At 36.7% G+C, this 21,632-nt stretch overlaps 1 protein-coding gene across 1 annotated transcript; it reads left to right on the forward strand.

The window, feature by feature from the left end:
• Positions 1–3,809: 3,809 nt before the first annotated feature.
• On the forward strand, positions 3,810–15,920 carry LOC585152 (dihydroflavonol 4-reductase). Its single transcript, XM_030994120.1, has 9 exons — positions 3,810–3,979; positions 7,498–7,633; positions 9,156–9,437; positions 10,097–10,278; positions 11,397–11,531; positions 12,413–12,619; positions 13,549–13,629; positions 14,314–14,435; positions 15,417–15,920. The coding sequence occupies exons 1-9, from the start codon at positions 3,955–3,957 to the stop codon at positions 15,576–15,578; spliced, it is 1,332 nt and encodes a 443-aa protein (XP_030849980.1). The 5' UTR covers positions 3,810–3,954; the 3' UTR covers positions 15,579–15,920.
• The last annotated feature ends 5,712 nt before the right edge of the window (positions 15,921–21,632 follow it).

Genomic DNA, 21,632 nt, shown 5'->3' on the forward strand with positions numbered 1-21,632 from the left:
CATAGCATTATCATACGTAACTCACCCTAGAACAAGTAACGGGAAAGAAACAACTTTGCAATTTTGGTTGAACCTATAAGGTTTGCACCTCGTAAAGATGTACATCATGCCTCAGCGGCTCAGTAGACAAAATAAATACATCAATTATCAACTATGAATTTTATCATCTAAATCAATATAGTTGTAAAATCCCCTTTATACATAAACTGAGTCTGATACTTATAGAATACTCATCAATCCCCCCAAATCTCAACAAAAGAATATATTTAAAATGCCTCCGTACGTTCCACCGTACGGTGAATAAAACATCTCATTATATAATATACAATTATTGAACCGCCTCGTACATTACGACATCATATACACAACATTTCTCATTCTAGGTGATTAAATATCACCAACAACATGCTGGATAAAATATGGAACAAATTCCGTGTTATTATATAGCGGTAATTATGTACTCTGAATATCTATACCAAGCTCCGAAAGTCGTATAATATTATGTAATGTGACTTAAAGCTAAACTTTAGTACTGGTAATGCGATTGCATTGTGAAAGAAAAGGTGTGAAAGGATCAGAAACAGTTGATCATGTAGCATGTAAGTATTGGTGTGCACTGCAAGGTTCTGGAGTCATCAAAATCATAATAAATTTGACCGAGTCTTGGTAAAGTAACAAACACTCACATAGAAAGCTATATATGGGACAACACGCATGGTGTCGGGGATGGTACTACCTTGGTTTCCTTGTCTTTCTATGCTCATTACTCAGCCAGTATACATTTTCTTCCAAAATTGTTTGGCACATGTCATTTATTTGTAATCTTGAACATTCAGTGTAAGTTTCGTTTGATTCTGTGAGAATTAATTTTTTTTTTTTACCAGTACTGGAGTTTATCTTTAATCAATGCCACGCCCCCTCCCCCCAAAAAAGCCGTCTGTATAGACGCAACACAAATCAGGTCAAGTTTTAAAACAAAGCTTTCATGTAATGAGATAACTATCGTATAACATCACTATTCCTATAGTTGCACTGATAGCAAAGTAAAAATCAATATCATGTTCAATTATCTCTACATACCTGTGTATAAACTGTAACAAAATTATACAGGCTACCTTGACAGCTTGAATGACATAGGTACGACCATGGTGAAACTACCGGCTTCGTTTAAAGCCTCACTGTCCTACTTGTAGCTACTTGCTCCCTCTATATAGAAAACTTCCCCAATCGGTGCCTGTTGGTCCCCATGATCCTCTTTTTCTTATGTTAGTTGAGAGCTGAGTTAATGAGATAGCCACCTGTCAGTGACCTCGCTGTGTGGTCTAATCCCTTCTGGCCCAGTAGTGTTGACGGTCTTTAATTTAAGTGGACGAATGTCGGTTATACAAATGCCCATCAGGGCCTTGCCTGACATACCTCCACCGGCTCCACGTCTATCACGTTAATCAAGGGACTACGTTGCCCTTAGAGTAAGTATACAAGGCCCACGTGATTATAAAAGTAATGTAACACGAATGTATAAATTAACCACACCCAAAGTCATAATTGAGAGACTAATGGTGAGAGCAGCCAGTGGCAAGTCCAATGGCCTGCCACAGTTAAGTACAACTTAAAGTCGATCTTATCTTTGTGAAACGCCCCCAGCAGGCGCGTACACAGGGGGGGGGGGCCTTTGGTATTTGTATGTGTGTTAACCCCCCCCCCCCATCACCCCCCTAAAACCCCCCCCCCCCTTTGGATTTTTTTTGGAAAAAATTAAAAAAAAAAAAAAAAATTCCCATGGCTGACTTAAAAAGGTGACCTTACCCCCCCCCCCCACCCCCAAAGGAGCCAAATGTGAAATTTTCAAATTTCGAGACCCCCCAAAAAAGAAAAAGTATCCTCTTGCCCCCCCCCCCCCGTTTTTTTTTCAGCGACTGGCTGAGTCGTTGCGATTTTTTTGGGACCAAAAAAAAAGAAGAAAAAAAGTGTCCTCTCACCCCCCCCCCCCCCCCACCTCCCCCGCTTATTCAGCGGCTGGCTGAGTCGTTGCGAAATTTTCGGCCCGATTTATAAATGTTAACCCCCCCCCCCCCCCTTTCCTTGAAAAAATCCTGCGTACGCGCCTGGCCCCCAGCATCACATTCATTATGCTTTGTCAGGGAGCTACGCAGTGATCTATTGACATAACACTACACTCGCGTAGGCAGTTAAAATAAATGATAATAATATGAAAACTCATATCGGTTACTGAAAGAAAAAAAATTACGGATAATCTTGACAACGTTGGACTATAAATTAAATAATCATCATATATCCCGAAAGCGTAAAATCACTCATCATCAGAAGGTATTAAAGGTACAGTGTCCCATTTGCAGCCAACATCAAATTCTGTAGAAGTTTGCAGGAGTTATGAACATGTCCATTTATCGTATGTCCTATCTGTAAAATGTAAACGTTCGAGTGTACTTTTTAATTCATGATAGGAAACCCGTTTACTTTCTAGATTTCACTGTCAGACAGTTTTGAGTGACTAACTTTTTTGTTGTTGTTGGTGTAATAACATACATGAAATGATCTGTAAAGGGTATACATGAGCATTTGTCTACATCAATAACCCAATTCTTGTAATGGCCAAAATAAACCTGATTGAATCTTTGCGCATCACAAAACATACGACCATTCGGTACATTACTTTAGTGATTGCAACCACTCAAGTCGATTCGACAACTGATTGTCGTTATTTTCCCACTTAAAGACATTTTCAAGCCCTTTCGTTTTGAGGGAAGTTCTAAATTAATATTATCTTTGGCCTGCAAATGGGACATAGTAGGCCTACCTTTAACAAAAAGAAGGGAACTAGATAAAGAAAAAACAGTGAGACAGAGTGGTCTTGTGGATAAGACTGATCGCTTCACAATGCAAAGATATGGGTTCGGTTCCCAGTTTCTCATTTACCCTTATTTTATTTTGTATTTTGTATATAGCCCATGTTAAAAGGGACCCCCCCCCCCCCCCCAACTAAAGAAGAATGTACCCTCTGTGCATAATTGAGTAATGATTACATAACATTCAGGAACAACATTCGTCTCGACGGTTTTAAGAATTTTTGCCAAAATACTTTCTCCGAAGTGGCTACGACGACTCAGGCGTGGCGAGATTTCAATGGGCATGATTTACGATCTGTAATCGGATTGGATGAAAGTTTGCGCGCAGCATGTGACGTCACCAAACTTGACCCAAGAGATACTAGTCTGCCAGTGCATACGCAATTTTGAATTTTTACAAAAACTTAGAAAAGTCGAAATTAACCTGAAAAATGCAGAACTCGTATGTCTGAGTAGCATAATGATGTTTTGTTCTTCTTTTTCAAACAGGGAATAGAAGAGGGGCCGTGCGGGGGGGGGGGGGGAGGAGGGGGAGGGGGGGGGGGGGTCACATCACTTTGGCTTTCAGGTATAGCCCATAGGCGAGGGATTTATTGACTGAATTCATTGATTTAGCTCCGTCTTATCGAGTATTGTTCTTCCCAGGAAGATGACTTAGCAAATAAAATGTTGAAACACTCAGATTTTGGTCGGCCATGCCATTGGATTCGTGTATATAATATTCTCGATTTGACTCAATAATTTTTGTTTATATCTTCTTGATGTATAAATATTGGGAATTTTTAATTTGATATCAAACAGGATAAGAATGTCCATTGCTACCACACATTACAAGCTTACTGTCACAATACAAAACATTGTGACTTCGAAAGTCCAGACTACCCGGATCCCTTATATAGCGAGATTGCGCTCGCTCGATCGCATACACTGTATATAGATTCTACATACTACGGTAATTGCAGCCATTAATAGTTGGTCGACCTTAATAGTTTCATGTACGTGTGGAATAAGTGCAGTCCCAGCTCAGGAGCACGTAAATCTCATATTTTGTGTTGATTTGATTTGAAGGGAAGACTTACATCTCGCCATGTCTACGGAACCGGGAGTAGAGAGTATGTATTTTAAAATTATTGACGAACTAGATATGCGTGTGTTTAGAATAACTATTATAAGGAGTACAATAATTGTGTTTGTGGGCATGCAATCTTGAGTGCACTAGCAGATGACAACTTAACTCCGGGAAGCTCCAACACCGGCGCGGGAAGCTCCAACACCGGCGCCGGTGTTGGAGCTTCCCGGAGTTAATGACAACTCTGATCATTATGTATTGGAGCGCTATAACTAGCAGGCCATGCATGCAGGCAAAGATACAGTAGGTTTTACTTTTCTGCCCTTTGTATGTATTTCAGTAGGCGGCACAGCCTCGTCGTCTGCAAGCATAGACTTTGTTTTGAACATGTGTTTTGTGTGTAAGTTGTTCCAATAGTCAGTCTCTTTTTGTAGTGTAATCAAAATCTAATGTAGATCTAAGACTACATGACTTCATAGTAGTACATGTATGTCTTTGTCGTTCTACTCATCTTGTGTGCTTTTGCTTTATAGTTGCTGGTCGGAGAGTAAATGTTGGACTTTTTCCTACCAATACCAATAAGCTCTTGAGCTTTCGCGGGTATATCCTGTTCAAGCTGACTTAATTTTGATCTGTTATTGAATTGTATGTTGGAAGCTTGGCCATGCAATAAAAATAAATCAATACCAATCACCATGCTTGCTTGTAGGCCTACTGTGTAAATACAGCTTCTGATAGTGGTAGGCAATTTTTTAATTTTTATTAATATTTGCCTTGTTGATGGCCTGAATGGCCTATATGGCACTTGAACTGACAAAACACAAAGTCAGTTCAAAGTCTTCTGATGCATCAAATAAGATAACCAAAAAACAAACACTGATTGAAATCATTTTCTCACAGAATTAGATTGATAGTGATAGGCCTGATAGTGATAATTACAAACCTTTCCATTTCTCTGTGTGTGCCTGTGTATATACTTGTTTTACATTCAAATTTGATATTTTTTTTAAATAAACTGTTCAAAAGGTTAAAGGTACTATGTCCCATTTGCAGGCCTAAAAAATGAAAAAGTTAAATTTCAACTGCATTTGAAAGATAATACTTATTTAGAACTTCCCTAAAAAAGGTGGGGCTTGAAAATGTCTTCAAGTTGGAAAATAATGACTATTAGTTGTCAAATCGACTTTAGGGCTATAGAGCCCAAAAGTAATAGTCTTGATTTTCAGACAATTGTACCGAATGGTCATACATTTTATGCTGCGCAAAGATTCAATCAGTTTAATCTTGGCCATCACAAGAAGTGGGTTACTCTTTTCATGTATGTTATTACCAAAGAAGAAAAAAGGCAGTCAGTCACTCAATAGTGTCTGACAGTGAAGTCTAGTAAGTAAACGGGTTTCCTTGCATAATTTGAATATGAGGACACTGCTAATGTTTAAATTTCACAGATAGGACATACATGACATATTCATAACTCCTGCAAAGTTCTACAGAATTTGAGGTTGGCTGCAAAAGGGACATAGTACCTTTAAAGGCATATTAATACATTGTAGATTAAGACTAAGTCCATGTTTGTTGGTAATTAGATACGGCATGGACCCCAGCAGATCTTGATGATATTTAAATAATGAAGAAAACAAATATCGTACACAGATCTATATGGGCATAGAAATGCTTTTGTAAAGGTGAAATATTTCAAAAAATGTTTGTTGCTGATGATATTTTATATATACAATTAAACACTTCTATGAGCTGTTAGTTGTGTTTGTACATGTAATTATATTGTTCTGGAGTACTGTCATCAGCAAACTGTAAATCTAGCATGTAATTAGTTTGCTACACTATGGCTTTACACACCATGGGAAAGCTACACAATATGACAACAGTCCAATTTCTTTAAAAAAATGAATATATAATATACAATTACAGATTCTTATATGCTGCTTATAAGTATCGGCTTGCATGATGCAACCGTAAGCCTATACTCATCTACTGTATAGCTTCTTAAATGTATGATAAACTGGGGCATCAGGCTGGTTCTGCTTATGTGTCCTTGATCTGCTTTTGTGTCCATTGTGCAAAGACAGCATGAGGCAGTTCGTAATCAAGTACGTGATTGTTGTCCTCCTTCTTCTTCAAGATAATCTGCCTCTTTCAATACTGAAGATTCTTGCATGAGGAAAGAGGACACGTTTATCAAAGTAACCATGGTTTCGTTCATCACGTTAGTGTCAGCTTCACTGTGGCGTAGCTCTATTGTCCATTGGATAGATTGGATAGATTGTAGGCCTACCTTGTAATTTCCTCTGACTTATTTGGTTTTAATGAAAAAATGTAGTCTTGCTCCCAGGCCCATGGGATGATTTTCTCCTGTATCATTCTTCAGTTAATTCTGAATTCAAAATGCCTCCAGCCCTCCAACTAGAAGTATAGATGTAATTTATAACAGTGAGACACCCCCCCCCCCTCGTCCTCCCCTATCAATGTACACATTTGTTGTAAAAGTAGGGAGATTTAATTTGTATACTTTAACAAAGGATTCGTACATCTTTGTCATGATCTAAATTTCTTGTTGGTTTTCTAGTTATGATATATATTCCCCCTCAATTTTCTGTGGATTTTCTGGATTTGAAAGTAAGAGAATTTTTTGTCCAACTGTTCCCTACCCCTAAGATAGATATGATATTGCTATCATTATTTGAGACTCAATACTGTGTGTGACCTTCATTAAAATGTTCATGTACTGTCTGTTTAGAGCAAGATGGGCATTAACTCATTATTTTACACAGGGTTAATACCTTTCTAGCTCAAAAAGAGTATATTTTTATCCCTCATTCAATACAACCATACCTTTCCACACATGAAATTGTGTTCATGCATAATATCAAGGTCATACCTAGTCTGAAGGTCATATCGTCCGGTATAACTGGGCATCATTTATTGTGAGCGTGCACCCCCCCCCCCCCATTTAGTGTTATTTAGGGTACGCATATGCGTGTTCCCAGCACCCCCCCCCCTTTTTTAGCCTAAGTCCGGTGTGTAAAGTCAATATGGGCAGATCTTTTTCTTTATTACGAGCTGGAGATTTTGGGATCATGCATGCGGTCCCTCCGTTCCCGAAGGGGGGGGGGGGGGGGGGACGTGGCGTGCTCTGATGATTGGCCAGCCGTCTATGTCAACTGGCACCTCCAAATAATCAAATGATTATCAGTCCTTATGAATAGTAGATAAAAATGGACATTAGACAAACTTGGAATGAGACCGATGGGAAATTAGACTAAATGAGCAGTACACCAATAGTACGTAGAGTCGTAGACTTATTGGATGTCGAGATAAGACCAAATGGAAATTAGACCACATGGCTATTATCTTAAATGGTCATTAGACCAAATGATAAGTAGACAAAATGATTATTAGACCATGTACTGTAGATAGTAGACGGACTGGGAGTAGACCATATGGGAATAGACTAATTGGGAAGTAGACAACCTGGTAATATAGGCCAAATGGCAATTCACCTTCTAAGTATGTCTGTCTATCTGTCTGTCTGTCCCCATGCAGAGGTGCTAGTAACAGGTGCTTCAGGGTACATAGCCACTCACATCGTGCAACAACTCCAACAAGCAGGGTACAAGGTCAGAGGGACTGTCAGGAGTCTGACCAATCCCAAGAAAGTTGGACCCCTCATCAGCAAACTGTAAATCTATCATCATGCAATTAGTTTGCTACACTAGCTCTGGCTTTACACACCATGGGAAAGCTACACAATATGACAACGGTCCAATTTCTTTAAAAAAATAAATATATAATATATAATTACAGATTCTTATATGCTGCTTATAGTATGGGCTTGCATGATGCAACCGTAAGCCTATACTCATCTACTGTATAGCTTCTTAAATGTATGATAAACTGGGGCATCAGGCTGGTTCTGCTTTTGTGTCCTTGATCTGCTTTTGTGTCCATTGTGCAAGACAGCATGAGGCAGTTCGTAATCAAGAACGTGATTGTTGTCCTCCTTCTTCTTCAAGATAATCTGCCTCTTTCAATACTGAAGATTCTTGCATGAGGAAAGAGGACACGTTTATCAAAGTAACCATGGTTTCATTCATCACGTTAGTGTCAGCTTCACTGTGGCATAGCTCTATTGTCCATTGGATAGCTAGATTGTAGGCCTACCTTGTAATTTCCTCTGACTTATTTGGTTTTAATGAAAAAATGTAGTCTTGCTCCCAGGCCCATGGGATGATTTTCTCCTGTATCATTCTTCAGTTAATTCTGAATTCAAAATGCCTCCAGCTCTCCAACTAGAAGTATAGATGTAATTTATATCTGTGAGACACCCCCCCCCCTATCAATGTACACATTTGTTGTAAAAGTAGGGAGATTTAATTTGTATACTTTAACAAAGGATTCGTACATCTTTGTCATGATCTAAATTTCTTGTTGGTTTTCTAGTTATGATATATATTCCCCCTCAATTTTCTGTGGATTTTCTGGATTTGAAAGTAATTTTTTTTTGTCCAACTGTTCCCTACCCCTAAGATAGATATGATATTGCTATCATTATTTGAGACTCAATACTGTGTGTGACCTTCATTAAAATGTTCATGTACTGTCTGTTTAGAGCAAGATGGGCATTAACTCATTATTCTACACAGGGTTAATACCTTTCTAGCTTAAAATAGAGTATATTTTCATCCATCATTCAATACAATCATACCTCTCCACACTCATGAAATTGTGTTCGTGCATAATATGAAGGTCATGCATACTATCAAGGTCATGCATACTATCAAGGTCATGCATAATACCAAGGTCATGCTCTAGTCTGAAGGTCATATCGTCCAAATATGGTATAACTGGGCATCGGGTATTGTGAGCGTGCACTGATGATTGGCCAGCTGTCTATGTCAACTGGCACCTCCAAATAATCAAATGATTATCAGTCCTTATGAATAGTAGATAAAAATGGACATTAGACAAACTTGGAATGAGACCGATGGGAAATTAGACTAAATGAGCAGTACACCAATAGTACGTAGAGTCGTAGACTTATTGGATGTCGAGATAAGACCAAATGGAAATTAGACCACATGGCTATTATCTTAAATGGTCATTAGACCAAATGATAAGTAGACAAAATGATTATTAGACCATGTACTGTAGATAGTAGACGGACTGGGAGTAGACCATATGGGAATAGACTAATTGGGAAGTAGACAACCTGGTAATATAGGCCAAATGGCAATTCACCTTCTAAGTATGTCTGTCTATCTGTCTGTCTGTCCCCATGCAGAGGTGCTAGTAACAGGTGCTTCAGGGTACATAGCCACTCACATCGTGCAACAACTCCAACAAGCAGGGTACAAGGTCAGAGGGACTGTCAGGAGTCTGACCAATCCCAAGAAAGTTGGACCCCTCAAGGAACTCTGTCCTAACGCAGCTCACGAACTGGAGCTGGTTGAAGCCGACCTTACCAACGAGGCATGCTGGAAAGAGTGAGACTTGGCAGTTTAATTTGAAGACATGACACTGTTCAAAGTGTTTTGGACAGTAAGATAAGGAAAACAGACAATGATGAAATATCCCTCACAAATATGTGATGTTTGTGACCAGTTTTTTAATTTTCTATCCAATATTAATATCAATTTCATTATAAACAGCTCAAGTTATAGAAGTACCTACAGTGTACCTAAATCCTTTCAATGTTAAATACAATCATGGAATAGTGTACTCATGAGCTTACATGAATTTATTTGATAATGTGTAATGATTTGGTTGGAGCACATTGTTATTCATATATTTATGCATCAGACTCTACAGTTTCTTTCGACCTTGTGTACATTATTTCTACCATTATCTATCTGTATTTTTATTTTTTATTTGAAATCAAACCTCAAAGTTTTGGTTGCAATAAAGAAGTGATGATGGCAAGACATTGATCTACATTTGCCACACTCAACCCAGGTGAGGTAAATGGGTACCTTAGTTCCTTGAAATGCTGGAGCGCTGTAATAGCAGCTATAGTCTAAAGCCGGGGTAATAATAAATGCGCCTTGGCATAGAATTTCTATAAAGACGGCGCTATAGAAATGCCTATTATTATTGTTATTATTAATAAAGATATGATGATCAAAATCTGTTTGCTCTATGGCAGTGCTGTCCAGGGGTGTAGTCATGTGATCCACACAGCCAGCCCTTTCCCAGACAAGAGCCCTAAGGATGAGAACATAGTCATCAAACCTGCTGTCGAGGGTACTACCAACGTTCTCCAAGCGTGTGTGGATGTGGGCGGGGTCAAGAGAGTGGTATTGACCAGCTCTGTCGCTGCAATCAGTGGTAAGTGATATCACCAAATAAAAGTAGTAATCTGCTTCTTCTCTCGTTTCTTTGATTTCTCGTATTTTATTTTATTTTCTTCATCTTGTTGTTCACCATCATCATCTTCTACTCTTTATTTCTTCTGCCTACTTCTCTTGTCCTTTTTGTATTTTTCCTTTCTTCATATTCCCATTGGTATTTTTGTTGTTGTTATTCGTCTTCTTCTTCATCTTATTTTACTTCCTCTTCCTCTTCTTTTTCTTCTTTTTATTATTTTGTCCTTCTTGTTTTTAATAATGTTTACATGTACATGTATATCTGTATTTGCATCAAGTCATCCATTTGTACTGTTAAGCTTTTTTTTTTTATTTTACCAGGCAAGCAGGACTATTTATTATATAATATGGACTGGCCTTGAGGGAGATACAACATATATTTCCCAAACTAGACTCATGTTGCCCCCGAGTCAAAGACGAGGGCAATATGGGTCTTGTGAGGGCAATATATGAGGTATTTCCCGAAAGTTAAGCCTGTCAATATTGTTATTGTTAGCCAAATCAGACATCTAGAGCAAATACATAAATCAACCATGACAATCTCAAAGATCTGAAGAAACTTTGTCAAACCAGCACCGTGCATCCAGTGCTTGACAAAATTTTCGATATTAATTGCGCCTCGAAATAGAATTTCTAGGTAGATGGCACTATAGAAATGCCTATTGATATTATTATAACACTGCAACCAGTGTGCCTTTGGTGTGATTATTACGTCACAATAGAGTACGCGCAAAATGTGCAGGTACTTGTACGCATAATAGATGCGCAATGAAAATGACAAAATACGGCGCAGTGAATATGAGACTTTATTTCCTCCTTTTTTAACACGTGAAGTCCATAGGCTTTTTCATGAGAGGGTAATATGGTCTTATATTTACTGATTAGCTCTTTTAGGATTACAAGAAGTGTAATATGATTTTGTAAAACCACTGCTCAGATGTCTGATACAGGTAATAATGATTGTTATTACAATTGCTCATCCTTTTATGAAAGCTTATTATTGTTTTTTTCTTCAAATACTTCATTCTTACCCAAACACAGGCTCATTTAAGATGTAATGATTTTCTTGTTCCTTTTTAGATTTAACAGAAACTAACACAGAACCCATTACAGAAGAAACATGGAGGAATATGAACAGCCCTATGGAAGATGCTTATGGGAAAAGCAAGGCATTAGCAGAGAAAGCGGCATGGGACTTTGTAGAGAAACTACCAGGTACATATGCAGATAGTCTTACATCATCTGTTTTGAGCCAGAAGGGTGTGAAGTCTGTGTTAAAGCATATAAGTTGATTCCATTCTGACTTGCAGGAGACATAATCGAGGGGTCAGTGACACAAAGACGTAACCCCATTTTGGCTACTTTGAGAAAAAGTGGTTTATGTGTCACTGAGCACTTGGGCCTTGAGGAGTTAAGCCTATGTTTCACTAGCCATTGACTTCAATGGGGTGTTAGGTAGAGTTAAGTCTTTGTGTTTCCTGGAAAGCCCACATTTTTCTGAACATTTTGATATCAAATACTCATTTTGGCAAATATGGAGTTACGTCTTTGTTTCACTGAACCCTCGATATATCCTACCAGGAAATGAACAGTTTAGTAAGGATATAAAAGTATAAACAAACATTTCTTTGGATTGTCAAATCATTCAAGTTTCTGAAGTCAGTACTGTTGCCGTGTACGATTGTACCGATTTAGTTATTTATAAGTCAAAGTATTTTGTTTCTGGAGATTCCCATGGAGTTCAAATTTCCTCTCTTTTTAAAAGAAGGAGATTGATATACGCATGGTGTAAATAACCATATATGTGGTACAACCTCAAATATTGACCTTTGCATATCCTATCTGTAGGATTGATTATGATTTTGGCTTATCTTTAAATCAATGTGTTACTATGTCGTACAAAACAAAAGTATCTGTATTGGTGCATGACAGGTGGTGGAGTATGCCAAAGTTTAATATGGGTCTTCATATTCAAAGTACAAAATAAAGAAAAAGAGAAGATAATCAATGCAAATGATCCTGTGAAAGAAAGTTTTCAGACTCTGTCTATACCAATCTTGCACACCATTCTTGCACGCTCTCTCATACCTGTTCAGCTGAATCCAAATTTGAGTTGGCTGTCATCAACCCATCCATGGTTCTTGGTCCTGTCATCTGCGGAGTTCCAGGAACCAGTGTAGAGGTGATCCGACGTATCCTAGAACGAGACCCGCCTGCCATTCCCAAGCTGAACTTCCCTGTATGTGATGTCAGGGATGTTGCTAAGGCTCATGTCGTCGCTATGACACACCCTGATGCACCAGGTATCAAAGTCACTACCAAGTTTAAATTCAAAATGCAGTTGAACCTGTCTTAAAGGTATAGACCAGTTTTGGAAAGGCCCCCGCCCCCTCTCAAAAAAATGAAAAGGTGATTATTTTAACAAATGGAAGCTATCGCGCCAAATGGAAGCTCTTCTTACCAATCATGTGAAAGAATATGTTTTGAGTAATACGTGATGATACAAATTTTGCCAGGAAACCGCCTACTAATTGATATATTTGGTAAATTATTGTATCTATCCAGACTGGATAGATATATCGTGTAGTCCCATATACATCTTTCTGTGAACAGTACTTGTAACTTTACCAAGACTGGGCCGAATTTGTTATCATTTTGATAATTCCAGAACTAGTATGCAGTACACACCAATACTTATATGCGAGATGATCGACCTTTTCTAATCGATTCCACAACGTTTCTTTCACAATGCAATCGCATGTCCAGAACTGGTCCTTTAACAAATGACCTTTTGCGACACGTTTGTCCTACTGACTAAACAAAGCAACTGTTATTTTGCTCAAATTTCACACTGTGTTTTTATTAGAATACAAAGTAACTTTTCCAAACACATAAATGCTTCATACATTGTAAATATGAACAGATATTAATTCTCTTAAGTCTGAACTACTAACAGTTCTGTTGTCAGATGTTTTCCTGTTAATTTTTTACACATTTCAGATAACCAATGGTACATTCACATTTTTCACTGTAGATGGATAAATTGTCTTACCTTCAAATTTAAAACATATTTAAGCACACACAACAAAAAATATAAACGTTTGTGAAAAGTCTGACAACTAGTTGGAAAGTTATTATTTCTTGTACATACTTAATGGCTGCAATCTATCGGTAGATGGACCAGTGTCTGAATCTTCTTTTGAAATGTTTTCTAATTTTTTTCATCTTTCAGGTCATCGTCATATCGTTTCTCCACACAACATGTGGTTTCGAGAAATGGCCGATGTTCTCAGGGAGGAGTTTAGAGACAAAGGCGAGTATCATTTTATTTCATTTCATGGTGAAAGAAACCTTGGCCATTCCTAAAGCATATTTTCAGAGATACGGTACTAAGAGATTATCCAACTGGTACAATTCATAAAACATATATAATAATTTATTGTGCAGAAGCTAATCAGAGTTGTAGCATGCATAGTGTAACATGAACTAGGGAGGCACATCTCCCTGCTGGAACACCAAAAGTATATACTTGCTGATATTTTTGTATAACATTATGTGATGTAATCTTTCTTATACCTGAATGACAAGTTTTGGTGTAAAGTGGCGTGATCAAAGTAGTATGGGTATATATACTACCGATTTAGCTCATGCTGCAATGATAATTATAATCCTTAAGATCAGTCAGGAACCCCATGACTTTTACAAGCCGATCGCCTGTCTGATTATCAAGATATTTATGATTGGAATTCGAAATTTAAAAATTACAGATAAAAAACGTTTTTCATAACCCTACAGTCTATTGGGGGAAATGAGTATGGTAAAACCAGTCACTCAAAGATTTTTACTTTTTTTAGGCACTCTATGATCATTTTGAAGCGCAATTTTTTTAGGGCTTCAATATCACACCATATCACAGACAGTGATAACACGTAGGGCCATGCATCTCAGATTTAACATTGTTAAACAATGCCTTTAATTGTTTTTGATTCCTGTATAGGTTACAAGCCCCCGAGTATGATGGCTCCACCTCTGCTTCTCAAGATGGTCAGCTGGTTTGATTCCACTGTCAAGTATATACTACCACTCCAGGGACATAAAACCACATTGTCTAATCACAGGGTAAATATCTACCATTATTTATACCCAGGGGCATTTCTAATGGGGGGGGGGGGAGGTGGGGGTTCAATGGGGGAACAAAATGTAGTTGAATTCACTCCTAATAGACCATTTTCATAATTTAATCAAATTGAATGCATACATCTTTGTTATTAGTGCCATGTTACGAAATATTTCATTCACCTCTTATGAATTGTATTTCAGGAGTCAGATTCAAATTGCATTCATTAATTGTTGCTAGGTAGGACACACATTTTGGCTTGTCCTACCTATAAGCATATAATGTATGCAATTCGCATACTGACTTTTGAAATACAGTTATTTATAACATGTGCATAAAACAATTTGTAACAAGTCACTTAAAGATTTGTGCATTAAATATGATTACATTACCAAAATGGCTTATTGTGCAATTGAAAAAGATTAATATTCTACTTTCTTGCTGCATCATAGTTTACTCCATCATGAATCCTTCTGATTTTATTGATTTTAGGATATCTTTTTCGTACCTTAAGGACATGAAATCTTACCTTCCAAATATATTATCAAGTTGACACTTTCTGTGTTTTTTTGTTGTTGTTGTAAATTGTATATAATAAATGTAGTCCAAATACATACAAAGTTGCAATTAATCGTGCAAATTTGTAGATGTTTTATTTAAAGTGGCATGATCAGATTAGTTTAAAAATCTAGAAGCTCTTTCAGAGCAGCAGAATCTTCAGAACATTTAAATAACTGGAGATACATTTTTTTTCTTCATGTATCTGTTCATGTAAATGCTTTATTTTATCTTGAAATATTTCATGTTCTCTAATTCATGTATCTGTATGTAAAATCATTTTACCAGCATCTCTCTGTGTCTCATTTTCTGTACCTACAGTTTGTTATTTAAACAAAAAGACAAGACAAGCTTTGCATTATTATGTCATCTTCAATCAACAAAAAGGAAATTCATTCTGTGAAATTTCTTCTTCTTTTAATCAGTTGACTGAAGTACTTGGCATCAAACCATACGAGCCCAAGGAATCGCTGATAGACATGGCTTACACCTGCATAGATAAAGGCTTCATCGTCAGGAAGAAACAATATGTCAATCCCAAGACTCAACAAACACAAACAACAGAGGGTGCTAGTGCTTCACCTTAGAAATCTGACTTGACCTACAGTGCAACTCAATCATACAAGTATTATACAAACCTTTTTTACAAAGCCTTTTGATTGATCATAAAGTTAATATTGAGCGTAAATCTATGGCTCATCAAGTATTGATCAAACTTGAGATCAATCATGACTCTTTATAATACGCGGCCATGATGTGATTATTATTTCTATGTTAGGAGCAATCATGATCGCAAGAAACTTGAGAAATCAACTGCAGGCGTTTTCAATAGCCTTGCCCAACATCTTTTGATTTATTTATGCAAAGTTTGCATTGCAAATACAGTCAAACCTGTCTATAGCGACCGCCCAAGGGAAACACAAAAAGTGGTCTTTGTAGACAGGTTCTTTAAAGGTACTATGTCCCTTTTGCAGCCAACCTCAAATTCTGTAGAATTCTTGTTGCAGGAATTATGAATATGTCATGTATGTCCTATCTGTGAAATTTAAACATTAGCAGTGTCCTCATATTCAAATTATGCAAAGAAACCCGTTTACTTGCTAGACTTCACTGTCAGACACTATTGAGTGACTGACTGGCTTTTTTTCTTCTTTGGTAATAACATACATGAAAAGAGTTGTAAAGGGTACATGAGCATTTGTCTACATCAATAACCCACTTCTTGTGATGGCCAAGATTAAACTGATTGAATCTTTGCGCAGCCTAAAACGTATGACCATTCGGTACAATTGTCTGAAAATCAAGACTATTACTTTTGGGCTCTATAGCCCTAAAGCCGATTTGACTACTAATAGTCGTTATTTTCCCACTTGAAGACATTTTCAAGCCCCACCTTTTTTTAGGGAAGTTCTAAATTAGTATTATCTTTCAAATGCAGTTGGAATTTAACTTTTTAATTTTTTTGGCCTGCAAATGGGACATAGTACCTTTAAGTACATGTTTCAATGAGAAACCATTTTCAAGGGAAACAAAAAATGTGGTCCTTGTAGACAGGTGGTCTTTGTAGACAGGTGGTCACTAAAGCAGGTTTGACTGTATTAGAATAACATGAAGTAATCAGAACATGATTCCTAAAGACAACGTGATTACCATATTGAGATTTTGAATTTGATAGGTGTCAGATTGCTTCATCATGTCTATCTGGAGTTTGGACAGCTGTAGTAGGTTTGTCAGTGTATAAAAAGTTCTTCTTCATATTCATATAGCATCATCTTCCATGAGATGGCTCATCAATGAATTTAATATAAAGCCTCAATTTGGTCTAACAGGTACTAATACATACACTAGTACTACTAATAATAATTGGATTTCTATAATACATACTAATAATGATAGCTCGTTCTTATATAGCACTTTTCAGGACCGCAGGCCCTCTCAAAGCTCTTTACAGATATATATTAATACCTGAACTGAGTGAAGGAAAAAAGCCCAAGTTTTTTTTAAGTGCATCAAATTTAATGCTATATATCGGTGTGTTGGCTCAGTCAGTAGAGCGTCCGCCTCACAACCAGGAGGTCGTGGCTTCGTACCCCAACCTGGTCATACCAAAAGATGTCAAAAGACGGGAGTTGCTGCTACCTTGTTTGGCGTTAGCAATAAAGGATAGAGCAACGTCGATCTGTCGCTGCTCAGCGGCTGAGCTCACGATCAATTGGGCAAAAAGAATTTCCATTTTTCGGTTTAACTCAATAAAATTTGGAGTGGACTTTAAAATATTATTATTATATTGTACATGTTTATTACCGGTATACAAGTTAGTTGGGTCACATAGCATGTATGCCGCTTGAGACAATATATGAGAAAATGAAAGTTCTTTTCTGATATCTGTTAAAGCTAGCCCTGATGTGCAATTTTGTTATTAAAGAGCAGCTGATCATTATGCATATAATGACAAATCACGGGAAGGATTTTACTAGCAATTGCCCCCTGTCCAGAACTTGTTTCTGAGTTGTATTGTTTACCTGTTATTTTGTATTTGGCCTGGATAACATACTGATAGATACCTTTGATATAGTTTAAACATATTTTAAGTTGCTGTTTGTTAAATTATGAAGAAGTATAACCGATTCAGGTGTTGTAGCATGTGCCAATTTGTAGTCATTGCTGCTTTTGAAGGTAGTGTCTGCTGCTATGCAACTCAGTACTTTTTAAGTTACTAATAATAATAATAGTTTGTTTTTTATATAGCGCTTTTCAGGACCAAAGTCCCTCTCAAAGCACTCTACAGATGTATATAATTACCCCAGTCATTGGATTTAGGCTTACCCGCAAGACAACGTATGCACATTCTCCACTCCCTGGGGAGCATTCCAGCCAGGTGTCATTTTTACAAGAGCACACTTGCTCTCGAACCATATTAGCTTTCGCATCGTACTGGGTACACAACTAACACCTGGGTGGAGAGTGGCAAACGTAGATCAATGTCTTGCCACAGGACATTAGTGCCGCGGTGGGACTTGAACCGCGGACCTTGTGATCCACAGTCCGGTGACATATCCACTCGACCACAATACCTCTACTATGTTAGTCTTTAATGCTGGGATGGCCTACTGTCTCTGATGATGAATAATTTGTAATTTCTGATAGATCTCTGGCCTTTATTATGGTATTAAACAACTCAGTAGCTGCCCAAAGTTTATTGGGTCTTCAGATTATTTCTTCACTTCATATCTGAATCTAAAACAAGGACCGAGTATATATGTATGTGAAGCCATGTAAACATAATGATATAGGGTTTATGAGTATGGTTTAGACAAATTGGAGATGAGCCAAATGGAATTGACAAAGATAAAATCAAGTGTTCTGTTCTCGTAGAGAGAGGTTTATCATTTCATCTTCTTGTTTTTATATGTTGTTGCTGTTTATTTTTGTGGAGGGGAGAGTTATTTGGTGTGGGTCCTCCCCTTAACCCCCCTCCCACCTCCATATTTTAAAGGGTACATGTAATTTTATTACGTGTAGGGTAGGTTTTCATTCCTCAGTCATAAAGGACAATGATTTATGTCCAATGATACCCAAAGAGGAGAGTCTTATGTCTATCTATTTCTATAAATGTGATATATGTATTTTCTTGAATATTACTGTAACACCATTGGAAACCAAATATCTATGTAACTTGTTTACAAAGACCAAATAAAATATCTTGTATCTTGTATCTTATTGATATTGTAAATTCTTGTGCCTTTTTCATATATTATAGATTTGTGACGTGCACGGTACTGCCCATTGTATGACAGATGGATGCACTGTATAGTATTATAAAGCCAGCCATTACATTCCTAAAGAGCATTAACAATGTGTGCACTATCTTCACTCTCTGCAGAGCATTTAGAAAAATAAAATGTGCATTGTACAGGGTAGAGAATTTACTTGAGATCAAGACATTAGAGGCCTTCACAAGTTTTCACTTGGTCTCGATTTAAAAACTTGTATGCAAATGTTTATGATGTTGTTTGACTATGATATGAATAACAAACAATGAATTGAATGTACTTTTGCCATCTATGTAGGCACATTGCATATGCCTGCTAATGCTATGCATTTTTGGGGAATTTTGCTGAAAGATTGCTTTTAAATTAGTGGTACTCGGAGTGGTTAATTGGCTAGACAACTTTCTGCACATTTAACAGACCAACACTTTTTGCCTGGTTAAGCATCTGGCATTGCCAAATTAATTGGTATTGGTAAATTATTTATAATTTTTCCTTTGATTGAAAACCTGTAAATGTATAATTTTTATTTTTTTAAAGTAAATGTTGAAATTTAAAGGTATTTGATTAAGTAAATGAGTGGATTAAGCCAAGATTAACTTTGAGAATATCAGCAAGTGATTTAAACAAGTAATATATTATGATCAGGTAAAAATTATGTATCAGTTACTATTTTTCAGGATTTGTGTTGTCGATATACATGTAAGATGATATAATGCAATTGATGACAGTCACTTTATCAGATCTGAATTGTTGCTTTACTAAAATTGTTATTTTACCCAAAAATTAATTTGATCTTGCCAAAAGTTCTTGATGATAAAAAGGTTAAATCCCCCATCGGTCTGTGGATATATTTTCTGTATAAAGCATTTTTTTAATTCTCTTATTATTTAATCTTCAATGTGTCTTTTACTTGACTGGTAAAATATTCTGAGTGTCTTTTCAGAATTTTTTGTATTCATTACTTGTAGTGTTAAGCAGTCCAAAGATATGAAGTTTTGTCCTGAATCAAAATTGCTACACTTTTCAACTCAAATCTGTTAATGTATGAAAAAATATAGTTCATATCGTGGATTGTGATCGAGTCAATCTATTAAAAATGTTGTATTGTATATTTTTGCACTGTCGGTTACATTGTAATTATTGAGAATAAAGTTGATTATCATTGATACACATGTTTACAAATAGAATGAACATTATGTTCTTCCTTTAAGACTACAGTGCATGGCAAAGAAGAGTTATAAAACAATAAGAGAGATCTGATGAAGAGAGAGAGAGAGGGAGAGAACGAGACAGACAGACAGACAGACCGTTTAGTCTAGATCAGATAGAAAGCAAGATGGGTTACTATACAAAACAAAAGGAGGAGAGACGTGAAGAAAATTACTCTCATATATATTTTCTTTTACTAATATCTCCTTTTGTATTAATTTTGTGTTTGTGTTTTTATAATATTCAATAAACTGCAACATGTACGGAGCATCTCACGCACGACAACATTTAGGCGAAAAAATGAGACAATATGAAAATATGTGTAAATGTATTCATGATGAAATCTGGACAGTTTATTATCAAAAACATACACAACGACTGAAAAGAGGTTCTCGTGAGTTGTAAAGAACTAATGAAAAGATATTATTCATGCACAATTTAAAAAGAAACGTTAAGTTTTTTTAAACTTTCATCCGCAAAAAAAACCATACCTACGCATTGGTTAAAACGAAAATCTAAAATAGCCGAGAGATATTTCAAATATAAATTATATGCATAATCTTGACAATAAATATACTAAAAACATGAGAAAATGAGAGCATGAAGTGGAAAATAATATAGCCGTTGTTTTATTATGCAGTAAAGAATAGGCTACATGAACTAATAAAATAACCTACTTCTGAAGAATCAAAGACCGTATGATACAGAAACTTTCATTGGTTAGGGTAATCATAACATTTAGTTCAAGCTTCTACCAACCTTTAAATTATGTAGGCAAGCTTTCGTCTATTACTGTGGACTTTCTCAAGCCAAGTTATTATTCACACGGTTTCTTGCTGTCTTTGATCTCGAGACAGCAATATAGTGCTTGGATAATTTATTGGATTGAGAAAGTCCGCAGGAGTGGACGAAAGCTTGACAGAAGCTTAAAATTCATGTTATTATGTTTTTATGCAGTCAGTTTATTAGTAGTCCCTTCTCTATCTCTTATGATATTCGTTTTTAAAGTAACAGCCTGGCATTGACATGCCTTGAAATGAGTACATAAAATATGTCACACAAGACAAACTATTATGTTTAACATTATATATACAGAACCATCCCAAAGTCCTCCATGTTTATTTTAATAAATGTACAATCAGAGGGCGTTCCTTAATCGCAATGTAACATAAAAACTCATGCATTAGATGCACTAAAATAATATGTATGTTCATGGAATGTTCTGAAACATTGCACTAAATGAAATCATTAAAAAACATAATATTCTTTATTTCTTATCTACTGTCTATGTTCTCTTATAATATAAGTTTAGATTAGTCAAGGGAAATGTTATTGCTTACAAACGCATTGTTTGAATGTACAAAATAGTGAGAGAAAAAAGTAATAAAACATCAGATTTTCTCATCGTGCATGATCTAATACTCATATAAAACTAAGAAAACGCGTTCTGAGACGCAGTTTATCAAAAACAGGAACATAGAGATGGCTGAGAAGCTGGCTAAAACATAAATAGGAAAAAGCTTATTTCGTCAACAACAATTAGGACACACCTTTGGCAGTGGGGGAGGGGGGGGGGGGGGTAACGTATCTTGCCCGAATATCATTTCCAGTTACACCTTTCCGAGCGAGCTAAGCTAAGCGAGTAAAAAAAAAACAAGA

The sequence above is a fragment of the Strongylocentrotus purpuratus genome, unplaced genomic scaffold, assembly GCF_000002235.5.
Source record: "Strongylocentrotus purpuratus isolate Spur 01 unplaced genomic scaffold, Spur_5.0 spur5_scaffold_21, whole genome shotgun sequence".
Lineage (NCBI taxonomy): Eukaryota > Metazoa > Echinodermata > Echinoidea > Camarodonta > Strongylocentrotidae > Strongylocentrotus > Strongylocentrotus purpuratus.